The sequence below is a fragment of the Platalea leucorodia genome (genome assembly GCF_965183815.1).
Source record: "Platalea leucorodia genome assembly, chromosome: 4".
Taxonomy (NCBI): domain Eukaryota; kingdom Metazoa; phylum Chordata; class Aves; order Pelecaniformes; family Threskiornithidae; genus Platalea; species Platalea leucorodia.
Window position 1 is genome coordinate 90,116,451 of NC_138826.1, and position 15,352 is coordinate 90,131,802.

At 45.7% G+C, this 15,352-nt stretch overlaps 1 protein-coding gene across 1 annotated transcript in view; it reads left to right on the plus strand.

Moving 5' to 3' along the window:
- Positions 1-2,125: 2,125 nt before the first annotated feature.
- Positions 2,126-15,352, plus strand: part of WIF1 (WNT inhibitory factor 1) — a gene marked incomplete at both ends in the record, with an annotated part of 43,165 nt that continues 29,938 nt past the window's right edge. Inside the window, 2 exons of the mRNA XM_082308107.1 lie at positions 2,126-2,258; positions 2,374-2,513. Coding sequence (XP_082164233.1) covers positions 2,126-2,258; positions 2,374-2,513 — 273 coding nt within the window. The remainder of the gene's footprint in view (positions 2,259-2,373; positions 2,514-15,352) is intronic.

Sequence of the window (15,352 nt, forward strand, 5' to 3'; positions counted from 1 at the left end):
GAGCGACCTCGCCCACAGCTGCCCTTCTAACCGCAGTGTAGTGGGCTAGGGGTAAGCCCGGGTGAGCGCGTACGATAAAACACGTTTTACACAAAATGATAAATAGTAAGAAAAATAATAAATAATCACCGTTATCTAATAAGCATCTAGAGGTGGGGCATTTCTGCTAGAGGACATGCGCTGACTCCAGCTTTTGGAGCCTAAGATTTTCCGGCTGGGCAAGTTACTAGGGAACCACCTGAGGATTTGGAAGTGTCTGTCAGCCTGCGTTTGCCCGCAAATGTGTTCCCGGGGTACACTTCTGCAAGTCGCTCCCTCCTCCCCACCCCTAAAATGCACCGAAGCCGGGAGGAAAAGTGTTTGAAAGTGTTGGGAGGCGCACAGGTGCCTTACACGTACTTCTATACGGGAAACGTAGAGATGTAGTTTCGATGTTGTGCTTCATAATTACAGGGTATGAATGCATACCTGTATCTATGTACACATACACACAATATGTAAATACGGGTGCTTCTCTCTGGTACGCATGTGCGCTCTTCTGGGAAATTTGACAATAAAATCCTGAGCAGACAGATCGACAGAAATGAGGGAGAGAACAGGAACAGCGATACGGGATTAGCGAAGTGATCAGAAGATGGCAGTGGCATCATATTCACAGTGGCAGGAGATTCCTCAGCAGGAGACGCAGGAAAACTCACTGTGGGAGTCAGTAGGATGGTGAGGTTGTTTCACGCATTGAACCATAAACCTTTTGCTTAAAAAAAAATCACCATTACCAGTTTGTCTATGCTCTTCAGACATGAAAAATAAAAATAATGACACAGCTCAGTACCTTTTCCCCATGTGTAAGCTGACACAGCAAACTCCACCTGAATAGATCTGACTGGAAAAGCAAAACCAACCTCATGTTGTTTCCCATGACCTGAAGAATTCCATTTCAGGCAGTTAATGCAGAGGTAACTTTTGCCGTCACACTGACAGGATGGGATGGAGCACAGCAGCACCCAAGGCAGCATTCACAGGCAAAAAATTCACGTACCCTCCCGCTCCTTCCAGAACATTACAGACAGAAACTTGGGGGTTTTACCCAAACTTCATCTATCCTGGTTAGTTTTAGCTTTTAAAAAAGGCTTGGTTTTTTTCTTATGAAAGAATCCAGAAAATTTAGAAACAATATTTTTTTATTCCTTTAAAAGGCATGATTCTGTTTAAGTAACTTTTTGAATAGAAAATTCTTTCAGCTTTACTAAGCTTCTATAGTGGGCCAGTTCTAGGTTGTCTAAATGACAGCATTTCAGTGTTTTCCAGAGTCTCCACTGTTCTTGAGACTTTGGGACAAACACAAGGCGAAAGCCTGTTCTCTCTTTAGCACGTTGTCGCATTCGCCGCGCGGGTCCCTGGAGCCGGGACGAGCCGTCCCCGCTGCCCCGGCCGGCCGACGGCTCGCTCTGCGGCCTGGCCTGCCAGCGCGGGCGAGCCTCTCGCCCAGCTTTGCTGGACCCCACTGGGAGCCCCTACCCAACCGCACCCATGTCGGCGACGCTCCCCCAGGCCCTAACCCGAACGCCGCCCGCGCCAGGCGGCCCCGACGCACAAACGTGGGTTCTCCACGCGGGCGTGAGTTTCTTCACCGGTGGTTTTGCGGCGGCGGCGGTGCCCTCTTGACTTCCAGGGTGGCCCTGGGGGGCGAACGGCGGGAGCGGGGCAGGGGCAGGCGGCACCTCGTGCGCAGCACGTGCCGGGCACGGCGACCCTCGGGCACGCCTCCCGCCACCGAGCGGGCCTCGGTCACCCACCGCGGCCCCGCGCTCGGCCGTGCCTGCGCCGGAGCCGGCGGCCCGGGGGAGCGGAGGGCCGCCTGCCCGGCTACGCCGTCGCTAGACGCCGCCGCGCCGCGCGGCCGCCCTGCGCAGCGGGGGAAGGACGGCGCCGGGGGGAGTTGGCCGGCACCGCGCTCCCCGCCGCCCCCGGCTGCCACCGCGCCCGCCCCGCCCCGCCCCGCGCCCCCCTCCCGCCGCCGCCGGGGCCGGGGCCGGGGCCGGGGCCGCCCCGCGGCAGAGGGCAGGCGCGGCCGGAGCGGCAGCGGCAGCGGCGAGCCCCGGGCGCGGCGGGCGGTGCGCGGAGCATGGCCCCGGCGGGGCGGCTGTGCGCCGCGCTGCTCTGCGGCGCCCTCAGCCTCTGCAGCCTGCGGGCCGCGCCGCGCCAGCCCGACACGCTCTACATGTGGATCGACGCCCAGCAGGCGCGGGTCCTCATCGGTAAGCGGGGCCCGGCCCTCAGCCGGCTGCCGCGGCGGGCGGGAGCCCTGCGCCGAGCGGAGCCCGGCCCGGCCCGGCGGGGCTGCCGCCCATCGCCCCCCTTTGCCTTTCGCAGGCTTCGAGGAGGATATTCTGATCGTGTCCGAGGGGAAGATGGCCCCCTTCACCCACGACTTCAGGAAAGCCCAGCAGAGGATGCCCGCCATCCCCGTCAGCATCCACGCCATGAACTTCACCTGGCAGGCGACGGGACGGGTAGGTGCAGAGATGGGGCGGCGGCGAGGGGCGGCGGCGGCCCTTTAAACCCAGGCAGGTGGTTTGGCTTTAGAATAGTTGAGGAAACCCTCTCCGAGGCGTGCCGGGGCGGCCTGCCCCCCTGCCCCTCGCCGGACCCGCCTGGGCAGCGCCTGAAGCCCCGGCGCCCCGCGGGGCCCCGAGGGCGGCGGGGGGCGGCGGGAGACGCGGCCAGGGGCACGGCGGGGTCCCGGGGCGAGGCTGTTCGGGGGTGGGCTTGTACAGTCGGCGGGAGAGCCGGGGTCTCGGGCCCTGGAGGACCCGGCGGGCTGGCGAGGCGTGAGCAGGCAACCAGCCTTCGCGGGGAAGCCAGCAGTTGCCTTTAGTTGTAACAGCATTTTACCTGCCAGGAGTTACGGGGGTGCAACCTTCTTTCAGCTTTCTTTAGCTTATGGACATACGCTACAGGTTATTCATGGACCTCTGTGCGCTAGATGTGCACGCTTAGTGTGTGGTTCTGGTAAATAATGATCCTCTTCGGTAGACTTAATTTTACCAAGTTTAATCGGAAAACCACGTAAATCCGCAGTGTATCAAATCCCTTTGGATTCTTTTGTTGAAAAGATAAGAACGCGTGACGTATTTTCATGAAGAAACATATGCATGGTTTGACACACTGACAACATATGTTAAATTTGCATAAAGCTGAAACATGTTAGCATACATTATCATGGGTACAGAAAAAAAACATTGTAACATAAAAACGATGGATAAAATTAATTCATTTTTACAATGCTGAACATTGACTTTATACAATAAAGAGCTTGGTGAAGATGAAACAATATTTATCTTCAAATATTCGGTGAAAACTGGTTGTATAATTCAGCTAATTGCAGCTTCACAAATCTGGTTGTGGTTTTGGTTGTTTTAAAATACTCTTTCTAACTACAGGACTTGTTTGACTTGGAGGTGTTGTCTGAGGCCCTGGTAATTTTTGCTATCCTCGCAAAGCCTTTGAGTTTAGGAAACACTTCACCTCCTCTTTTAGAGAGGGAGGGGAATGTGGAGAGACAAACCTTACTCACAAAGGCTCAGTGACTTGCTCAAGGTCTTTGGTGTTCCAGTCCAGCTTTACAGAGAAAACAACTTTGTATGCCAAGGGCTGGCATTTAAATATCTAGAAATAATTAGTGTGTTTTGGGAGTATATTTCCTGCTCCGTTTCTCTGCCAGCTTCAGTTGCTGTCCGTGATAAAACTGCCTCCTTTTGGAAAGGAGGATTGAGACGTTAGATTGAACCCTGTCCTTCTTCTCTAGTCCCTTCTTGTGCTTTGCTGCCTACAGGTAGCTCATTAGGAAAAGATGATTGTAACACTGATGTGGGTGAGGAGAGTTACAGGCTTAAAGGCAGCATAGACAAGTGTTCCCCTTGATGCAACTTGTAGGATGAAATCCCTTCTGAGCAGCAGCAAAGTTGTTTAACCCATTATTCCTCCTCCTCTTTGCCGAATTACTGAATTCCTGTTAGACAAAACATAATTAGTAAGTGAAATACCTAAATGGTTAAAGTAACATCATTGCTCTACTCTGTTCACAGCATGTTAACTTTCAGATATTTATGGGTCAAGCAAGTGTTAAAACTGAGAGGCTCTTCATTTGGAGATTTTATAATCCCATCTAGCGACTCCTTACAAGTTCATCTGCGTGTACAGTCAATATAAACATTGACACTCCACTCTTATAGCTGTGGATATTTAGATACTTATGCAGGTCTGCAGACTAAGAGCAGGATTTCAACCAGCAGCCTAAGCTAAGGCAGGAGTTTCAACCCCGTCGTGTTTTAGGAGTTCCAGAAAAAAATGGACATACTTAGCATCCTAGAGAAAATGTCTACTTTTTGGTATCACAAACAATCCTCTTGGTTTTTGCCTCCCTTAGAGGTGTTTGAGTACAGCTGCCTGTTACTCACAGTTCTTGTCATCCCCTGTGGAAACCAGGGCACTTACTGTCCCTACGCCACCCAGCCCTTTACATGATGAGAAGGGCAAGAAAAAACATGAGTATTTCTTCTGTAGCCCATAGGGCAACAACATCATTGCCCACAGTAGTGTTGCAAAGAGAAGCAGGATAAAAGTTATTTGTAGCAAAAGAACACAGTTTCTGCAGAATTTCAAATATTTTATGAGGGGAAGAAATGAGTAAATTTTAACAGTTTTTTTCAGTGTTCTGTTTTTTTTTTTTTTAAGTATACGTGTTCTTAGAAGTTTCCATTGACACATCCAGGAAAGTACTAAGTACTTGCTACCTTTATTCTGGCAGAATACTTTTTTTCTGGGAATTGCGCAAGTCAGGGAAGGGGAAGTGGAAGGAGGAAGGGAGGGGAGGGAGGAGAGGAGAGAAGAGAAGGAGAGGAAAGGAAGAGAAGAGGAAAGGGGAGAAGAGAGGCAAGAAAGGAAGAAGGAAAATAAATGGAAACTAGTACTCTTTGAAAGAAGAAAGGCATTCAAGATATTGAAGTACTAGACTGCTTTCTGTAAGACAAGTGATAACTAGCATACAGTTGTCTCCTGTTTGGTAAAACCAAAATAATTTCTTCTGTGAGTCTTGTATCTTGTGCCTTATAGACCTCCTAACCTTGTATCCCACTTGAGATTTGAAGATGTTTCTCTAGGGCTCCAAGGTTTTGGGGACTGTCAGTAGTATAAGCCACAGCCTCTAGCAGTAGCTAGACCCTTTCTGGTTCTATAGAGATCTGGCTTCTCCTGAGTAGGTAGAGGAGATCCTGTCTATGTCATTACATGGTTCTTAGCCCTGATAGCAACAAGACAGGGGAGTGAGAGAGCAGCTGGGTGGGTGCCTGGCAGCCAGCCAAGGTCAACCCACCACACCTGGGATCTCCAGCTGGGTAGGGCTCGGTCTCTCCTGACATGCACCTTGCATCCCTGTTTACACCTGTGGAAAGTGGGTATAAATATCCTGTGGATAGATTCCATCTACCTGCTCCTGGGATAAATAATGATCCAAGTTGTAGGTGAGTAAATAATCCACCCCAGGGAGTGGCAATATGTCTCAGTGCTGCACTGCTGGGTATGTCCATATTCTAGTTCAAAACTGTCTGTTGAAAGGAACATACTAAGAACTAGATTATACCCGTATTCTGTGTAAACTGAAGTGGTAAAAACCCGCTACATTTAGATGTTACGTTTCTAATACAGTGGCCTTTACGCCCTGGATCCATTTTATGTGGAAAAGATTTTGTATGGTAAACAAACAATTAAAGCCCTTTTCACTGGAAAACATTAACCAAAGAAAAGCATTAGTTGCTTTTCGTCCTTAGTCCATTAGTTCTAATTAGGGGAAGCCCACAATTTAAGGATCTGAAGGTGCTGAATACCTGCCTTTTCTGGTGAAGTCAGGATGAGCCAGGCATTATGAGAAGGCTAGAGTACTGCAGAATGGGATTGTTTTGGTTTTGTGTATTTTATCTTTTTACCTATGAATTTAAACATAAGATTACAGATACTATGTTCTCTTCAGAAAAAATGTAATCTGGGTAAATTGGTAGTTACAAAGATTGCTCCTTGATTTGAAAGGTTTAAAAAAGCAAAAATCAGTGGTAATATATAGCATACAGTAGGCATCTGTGTAACCACTGGTACTCACTGGTGTGCTTCTTGCTCTTATTCCATATGGTTTTTGCAAAAGAAAGAACAATGGCTTTTGGGGATCTTGTCCTCTGGGGAAGATTGCACTTAAAGACTTCCCAATGAGAGAGGAATAGACCCTATTATGCTAACTAATGCTGCGGCATGTTTCGCTCTGTCCACCAGTGGAAGGCAGCAAAGATTGCAGCGATACCATCATCTCTACAGCGTTTAGGAACTTATGACAGGTACTTAAGCTCCAAATCCACAAAACCCAATATGTATGCTTAACTTTCACTGGGACTTCTGACAGCAATAAAGTTAAGTTCACATGTGAGTGAGTATTGGTGGGAGAGAACCATATCAAAAAAAGGTTGATCAGTGCACAGGAAGCAAGTGCTCAGTGACGGAGCAGCAGCCAGGCTGATTTAATAGACAGGAGATGAAAACAGAAAGGAAAAAGCAAGCTGAAATTTTTGTTCTGTAGCAGTCTCTGGTCCGATCCACAGAAACAATCAGTCTGGGCCACAACCTGCCCAGGCTGCTTTCTTCCTTTCAGATATGGGAGAAGTATTTGGGGGTCAGATGAATTATTGTAGCAGCTCGCTTCCCACTCCCAAGTGTCGGGAGTACCCCACGGCTCCTTTCCTGTTGCACGGTTGAATGCACGCCCATGATGTGACATCTGAATACTCAGTCCTGTGCTGGCGCATGAATGGGACATGGCCCATGTGACTGGAGGATGCATGTATGTATCTCATGATGCATGGATATCGCATGTGTATTACGTGTTGAAGAGGTATCCAGCCTCATGCTCCTGGATGCATGCCATTTTGTGATATGGCAGTGGTGGTTCTGCCCCGTGACAGGAGATGTGCATGTGCGTACAAGGGGATCAAGTGCTGGGGAAAGGTCTTTGGTCTGGGAGTGCTTCTGGTCACAAGAGCACAAGTGTCAGGAGGTAAGGGGCCATCCCAGCATGTAGTCCTCAGGGCCCTTAAAAGAGGGAATTGGACCTGTCCCTACTGGAAAGGCTGGGTTACTTCTGATCAAAGAGTTATTGATAACCTTGAGTAAAGCAAAAAGATGCCCACCTCTTAAGAAGAGGGGATATATGTCATCAGTGCATTTTCTAGCATTGTTTCTATATTGTAAAGTGGAGCTTAGGAATGGTATATAATTACAGCTCCTGGAGGCTAGTTTTGTTCTCAGCAGTGTGACAATCAGCCCCGAATAGCTCAACTGATTTCTCTGGGATTACCTTATATTGCTGAGATGTAGCCTGACCGTGAAGATAAAATGGAATATCCAGCTATGCCAGGAGAAGTTTTGTTTCCTTGCCCAGAGGAAAGCTAACAGACTACCAGTTCTAAGGCATTACTGATGCAATAGGGTGCTCCATTCAAACATCACTATTTCCCTGATAAACTGAAAGAAAACAAAACCCAGTGAATTTCAAAACATGTAATTCTTCGAAGGAAACTTTTCTTCAAGGAAACTGCTGAACTTTTTGTAAATATCTTATTCATACCCAGTGATTACAGTGATGCATTTCAGCTTAAAAAATGTCTCATACGCACAGTTTAGGGTTTTTTTCCAGTAAAAGTATGGCTGTTCTGGAAGTTTGGTCAGGGCAATCACATAAACTCGCACTCTTGGGATTTACAGTAGTACCTTCACTGCAGTTTCATGTCACCAGAGGAAATACTTTGTTTTCTGACCTCTGTACGAAAATTTCCATGTGGAATGTGAAGATGTTTACATACCGTGAGCATGATTTTTAGACAGGGGGGTTCTCATATCGCGAGCACAGCTCCAAAGCTTTAATATTTAGATTCTGCTCAACTGTGGTATTTTGCATCTCAGTGTTGTAGACATGCCACCAGGGATCAAAGTAATGCTGTAGAGATCCCACTTTCTTAGTAAAGCAGGCATGTGCCAGCCATCTGTTGCATCTGCTGATAGAAAACAGCAGTAAAGTTTCTCAAAGTTTTGCCAAGAAGAAAAGGGGGGGATTTATTGCTCAGCAGAGATGAGTTACAAGGCACCTTGTAGTGTAAGCTACATCTGGTTTGCATAGTAATTTACATGGTGTATGTGTAAACTACACAATTATTCTTTTTACATAGCCGTGTAAAGCTGAGTTAAATAAACCTTTCTTAAAGTTTTTCATTGTTTATCCTTTCTATAAATATTCTAATACATTTTTAACAAAAAAGCTTAAGTAATAAAATATTTTTCACTACTTTTACAGTAGTAGCTGCATTGTACAACGTAACTGTTGAAAAGCACTGGAACTAACAGGACGCCCCAAGCTTCAAGACTGTATTTTGTGAAAACATACAGATTTCTCTCCCCATGTTACTAACAGTTTTTCTGAAATATAAAATCCGGGCTGTGTTGCTTTCCTCTTCTTTATGGAAGCAAAAATGTTTTCTGTCAACATCACCTCTTTTTTACAGACAGTTTCCCAAGTATGTTCTCAGTGGTCTAAAGTTAATGCCATTACAAGTCACACCATGCAGTAAAAAGAAAGAACTAACCATAACAAGAGCTAACTGGAAGAATTTTTAATGTATTTAACTTCTTCTGTTGGTATCATGCTTTCCAAAGAGGTTTTTTTTTGGTAGCTACGAGTATGAATGGCTTGCTTCTATCCAAGTGAATTATGTACATCTAAAACAAATGTAAGAAACCACACTCTTTCTAGGGCATGCACATATGTAGGGAATATGGTGTGACCCAGAGCTTTCAAAGCAGTGATATGCAGTAGGTACTTGCGTCAGGTTGAACAGAATTTTAAGTAGTGTATACCTTAGCTTGGAGCAATGAGTTCCTGATCAGTATTTTTAAAGCTTTCAAGAAAATGCATCTCAAAACCCTTTTTGTTTCGCCTTCCTGTGGCTTTACACTTGTCTTGCCAAGGTTTGTTCTTGTTTTATTTTCCTTTTCGTGTACAAATTCCACCTTCTGAAAGATGCTACTTTACTTCTATTAGTCTCTTTTATTCTGCTGTTCAGCCATGTTGGATTTTTGGTTTTGCTGGGTTTTTTCTGTTTGCTTGTTTGCTTTTTAACTGTTTGTGGCCAAACTCTTCACTACATCAGACTGTAGCCCAGACATGGTGGAAAGTGTAGTCACCCAAAATGCACAGCAAAGAACAGACAGTTGCGTTGCAATACTTGGTCTTTTCATAACAAAACACCATGTTCTTTGCAGTGAATTATGTGTATAAAATAAAATGTAGTAGAGGTCTGTTGCTGCACGTGTATGTTTCAGTAAAAGTAGAAGATAGCTTTATTGGTATTTTCTGTTACGTAAATGGCTTTTTTGAAAATAGTAAATGGAAGAAACACAAAGTCAATCACATTTTGGACAGGTTGTTGAATGCACAGTTAACTTTGCATTTTTTCCCTTCTCTTTGGTTTGTGGAGACTGACATTTTGAAATCTTAATTGTAATAAACTGTGATTGTAGTAAAATATATGTAATAATGTATGTAACAATGTAATGAAAGACTGGCTCTTCGTATACAAAATAAAGTTGAGATCCATGTACAAAAAGCACCTGGGCTATCTGTGACACTTTGAGCTGAGCTAATTGTGTAAAGTAACAGAAGTCCTGCTCAATGAGTACACATGCATTGAGATCAGATGTGTTTTCCCCTTGGGTGGCACCCTGGCAGATGATGTGTGGGAGCTGACAGTCCTACAGGGCCTCTGCCTGCGTCACTGGTCCTCCCAATCTCTAATCAATCAGACCTGTCAGCCTGTAGAAGAACCTGCAGAAGATTCATCTCTTTCCTTACATTTATTTCATAGAAGAGCGAGCTAAATAGGGAAAAACAGACATGTCCTCAAACTTTTGTGAGGCGTGTTCCCATCCCTTCATGCCCCTTCCCTGGACTCACTCCAATATGTCCATGTCTGTCTCGTACTGGGGAGCCCAGGACTGGACCCAGCACTCCAGGTGTGTCCCACCAGTGCTGAGCAGAGGGGAAGGGTCACCCCCCTCGACCTGCTGGCAGTGCCCTGCCTGATGCAGCCCAGGAGGCTGTTGGCCACCTTTGCCACAAGGGCACATTGCTGCCTCGTGGTCAACATGGTGTCCACCAGGACCCTCAGGTACTTTTCTGCCAAGCTGTTTTGCAGCTGCTTGGCCCCCAGCATGTACTGGTGCCTGGGGTTGTTCCTTCCCAGGTGCAGGACTTCGCACTTCTCCTTGCTGAACTTCATGAGGTTCCTGTCAGCCCATTCCTCCAGCCTGTTAAGGTCCCTCTGGATGGCAGTATGACCTTCTGGTGTATCAGCCACTCCTCCCAGTCTTGTATCATCTGCAAACTGCACTCTGTCACAACGTCCAGGTCATTAATGAAGATGTTAAACAGTATGAGACCTAATTATCAACCCCTGAGTTACACCACTAGTGACTGGCCTCCAGCTGGACTTGGTGCTACCGATCATAACCCACTGAGCCAGGCAGGGCAGCAGCCCACCTCACTTACGTAAATTCCACTTCCTCACTCCTGTGGGGATGTTGTGGGAGACAGTGCTGAAAGCCTTACTAAAGTCAAGGTAAACAAAATCCACTGCTCTCCTCTCATCCCCCAAGCCAGCCATTAGCACAAAATGGGCCAGGCAGGAACACAAAACTGGCTTGTACAATCACAGCGAAGCAGCAAACCGAAATCTGCCTCAGAAAAAATAATATAAATAAAGCAAAGACAGTGATACCATTGTACAGAAGCACTGAGAATACTTTATCTAGCTATGATACCTGAAATTCACCATAGCGTGTGGATTCATAGTCCATTCGTAGAAGACCACTTAGCTGCACAAAAATGCTGAGGAGGAGTTACCTGACAAGTCTGTCTGACTTGGAGAAGAGGCACATACAGAATAGCAATGCCTTAGTAAAGGCTTACAAAGATTTGGGGTGGATTTTTTTCAGCCAAACAATGAGAAAACCCCTGGATTTTTTGCATCTAGTATGAAAGTTTGCTTTGTTTTGCAACCAACTGGTGGAATCCAGCTTGTTTGGCTGTACAAGGAAAAGTGGGCAATTACCTTCCAGCTGCTTCAGCACTTGCTGCCATCACTGCCAAATACTTCAATAAATAACTTAGAGACCAAACACTGCTTTCAGAGCTGGTCCCACAAATCCTCTGAAGTTGCCCCTTAGCCTGGATAAACAGCTAGCTAAACCCAACCAATCCTAAAGGAAATAAATATGCCTGACATCAAACCTGGCAATCTCCCAGCCTCAGGTTTTGGCCCATCACCAGGGAAAACAAACTCCCCAAACGGCAGCCCACTAATGAGAAGACCTGTCACCAGCTCTGAGGACTGAAGCACAGAAACCAGTAGCAAGAGCAGCAGAGCCAGCCTTTGCCACTGTGGCTGGCCAGAAGAGGAGAGGGCAGGCTCTTGGACCATCCTGACCATCAGAGAATGAGCTCAGAGCTTTCAGTACTGTGATAATGAACCTATTTTTTCTGAGAACATGAGGAAGGCATGGAGAGATCACAACTTGTTGATGAGCAGGAGAAGATGGGCTCTCCCTGCAGTGTTTTCTACTTGCTCTCAGCTTGCAAATGTGTGAATATTGATATAGTCAATGGGAATCTGAGCCTAAAAACTGCATAGGCAAATAATCAAGTGCACTGAACACCTTCAGTAAGGAGTACAAGTACCAACTTCAGCCCATTCCTTTTAAGCTGCAGTAAACACTGCTTTCGTTTTTCCAAGTTTGAGTCTTAGCCAGTTCTCTTTCTTGCAGAGGTTCTGGGAAATAAATTGAACTGTTGAAACAGAGTCCATTTGAGTGACCAGCTTGAAACAAATTTATTTTTTCCTTGTGAAGCCATAGATACATTGAATAGCTGCGAGCAGCTACATGCCTGCAGTATTCCATGCAGGGACCTTCAGGGAGAACAACCAGGTTGCACAGCAGAGCACACTGACATCTGCCAGAGAGGAAGGAGAGGCAAAATACAGTTACCCGGGTCTGGAATCACAAGCAACAGATGAAATGCATAGTCATATTAAGAGCTGAGAAATAATTTGCTAGCAGGGCATGCTGACCATTACCTTAGCTAATATATTTTTTTGGTTTGTGCTGGGTTTTTTTAATCTCCTTTCTTCCAGTTTTGCACGGGAACATCTATTCAGGTTGCGTAGGCATGATCAGATTTCTGTATTGGCAAAGGAGTGTAGCTGAAAGCTTATGACCCAACGTGTTGCTCCCCTCCAGTCAGAGCTGTGGCATGTTGGTATTAGGTACAGGGTGGAGAAGCTTATACTGTCCCTTACAGACAGAAATTAGAGGCCTTCATCACATCAAGAACCACTTGGGTTTCACATTTTTACTTGACATAATAGTAGCTTTCCTTTGATGGGACAAAGTGCTTTATCCTGCCCGCTAATGGAGTTCACATTTGGATTGTATCAGTGTGAATATCCTGTTTACTTAATGGACCCTTTTTAATTGTCCTGCCAAACATTTGCAGTCAAGTAAACTTCATGATTTATATAGTTGGTGCCATGATGCCACTGTTACTGTGATTTGTTTAGACAGCAATTAAATGAAACCTAACAGTAGAATTACAAGATTTAAAACATTCCTAAGTATTTAACTTATTTATATAAGACCTTTATTCATCCAAAAGTAAGGTTTTCTCAATACAGTCAAGCAGTATAAGTTCATTCAATCAAATTAATGGGGAAATATTTAAAAGGATGAGGAATCTGAAAGTTTGCTGGCAGGAGGAATGGTTACCTGGAGGTATAGAGCTTGCAGCCTCTGCAAGTTCTCATGAAATCTCTGTTTCTCCACCTCTCCCCAACAACTACAACAGAAACTTCTGTCTCTAGGTTTATATATGTTTCTTGTCCTTGTCTGCAAAGATTGAGGTAACTGCAGTAAGGTCCTTCCCCCTTCCTTGGTTTAGAGCAGGTGATGGAGCATACCCAGGTTTTTCAGGATTTCTTCCCTTCCTCAGGCCAGAGGTCTCATGAAGAGTGAGAAGCAGAAAGCCAGTTCTGTGAGAGACGGAAAGAAAGGGATGGCCATTGCCCTTCTGTGAAAGTGGTATCGTGAGATTCTTCCCTCTCCGATTCCTTTATAACCACTCCCCATCAAAACAGAAGAGGATCCCCAAACTAACCCTCTCTGCTCTGAGGGGACAGTTGTGCTGGTCTCCTGCTCGGGCTGTGTCTGGTTATTCCACCCAGGAGAGGGGAAGGTGGAGGAAGCAGCAAGTCCGCAGGGGTTTCCCTAAGCATGGTGAGACATAGAAAGGAGAGCTGGAGCTTTTCTTATAGCCTGAGCAGAATTTCTTGACCTGATATTCGATTATGAGAGTTTGCAACACTGTTTCACACATTATTATTATGCCTTGACAACAAATCTGGTTTTGCTACCCCAGCCACGTTCACAGGACAGTTTACTTTAAATGCATAAGCATCTACTCTGATGATAACCAAGCAGCAGAGATGTTTAGGTGAAGCTTGCTTTTTATCTCTGACTATAGACTTCCAGATAAGCCAGATTTAGTAATGGTATACTTAAATTAGTTCCTGTGGTAAAGTCTAAGTTATATTTATGGCAAGCACAAGGTGAGCTACTGACCACTCTCAATGCACAGAAAATATTTGAAGACATTTCTTTGAAAAAGCAAAAAGTCTTGGATTAAAATTTGTACAACCTGCATGTTGAAAACTCAGCCGTTAACTAAACATACCTTTCAGTATATCATGGAAAATGGACCTTCTAACTGAGGTGCGTTGTTCACCTGTTGTCCTTCAGGAGTATGTTAATAGCCTACAGATAAATCATAATTTTTCTGAAAACAGATTTCTACTACTTTAAAAATCTGCGTTTGAAAACATATGTGGATATTTGCATATGACCAGCATGGTTTGGGCTTGAGAGTATTTTCCATACACATTTCCCCAAAAAAACATTTGTAATGAATCTTGTGGTCAGCAAGTTGTGGCGTTCCAGTTTCTGCCACCCCTAATTCATATGCATCTCAGTTTGTTAAATAGAATTGAAAGGTTACAGCAACAAACTATTACATTAAGGTAGTTGGCCTTCATGTGCAAGCATATTTTCCCTAGACCTCTGCATGTCTTGTACTGCACAGCTTGCAGCTGTGCGGTTTACTGGGTATCTGCATATTAATGTGGCCAGTTGACTTAGTGGGCCAGATTTTCAAAGGCTACTCAGCATTTATAACAGCCATTCACTATGTGGAAGCCTACAGGACTTCAGCACCAGTTCTTTGGTTGTGTAAGATTCACAGTTACAGAAGCAGCTCCGTGATGTTCTGTCTCATAGACGAGAATTAGTATGGGCTCATGTACTTAATGAGGTTTTAATGTCCCGTAAAAACAGAGACGGAGTTAAGTCTGTACATACAGCTTTATTCACTGGTATTTCCTGATTTTTGACTGTTTAACTGGATACCATAAGACTTCTTGAAACTTTATTTTATTAACACAAGTGTTTTTTGTATAGCATTTCCTCTGTTTCCTTAAAAAAAAAAAAAAGATTGAAAGGTAGAAAGGATTAGGAAAAAATCCCACTTTGTTCCTCAGAGATTTAAAAGTTTGAAAATAGTTTGCAAGTTGCATAAAGTTAATCCCATTGTCTAGACAGCAGCATGTCTCTTCACTCTGAGCGGAGCAGAGATGGGATCTCCTTCCCCGCACACTGGGAAGGGTGTGGGAGTCCCTCTTCCCAGCAGAGCTGATGGGAACAAGTTGCCTGGCGTCTCCCTCAGCTGCAGCACTCCCGAGCTGTACTTGCATGGTCCGTCTCTGGTACATCTTAGGAGATCCACATGAGGGAGCCCATATGCTGTGTGCACCACCGTAACGGCAAAGGCTTTTGGAGGAGCATCAGGCTCTCTTGATTCAGGAGTGCACATGTTCCAGTCTGGTTTGCCTGAGCACCTCATGCGCAAAAGCAGCAGAGCACCTTTGCAGCAGAACAGCATCGTCCTTAGCTGAGACAGGTCATACCCCGACCAGTGGATTTCCTCACTGGCAAACTATATGTATGGTTGGTATGATCACAGAAGCCTCCTGATGCAGCATCCTTGTCCAGTCTCTTCTGTAGCTCTCTGTACGACATTTTCCTAAGACGTGGCAAGACAGCCTATCCTCAATTGAGCTGCACAGCACACCTAAGTGGCATGCCACAGTTGGAAAGT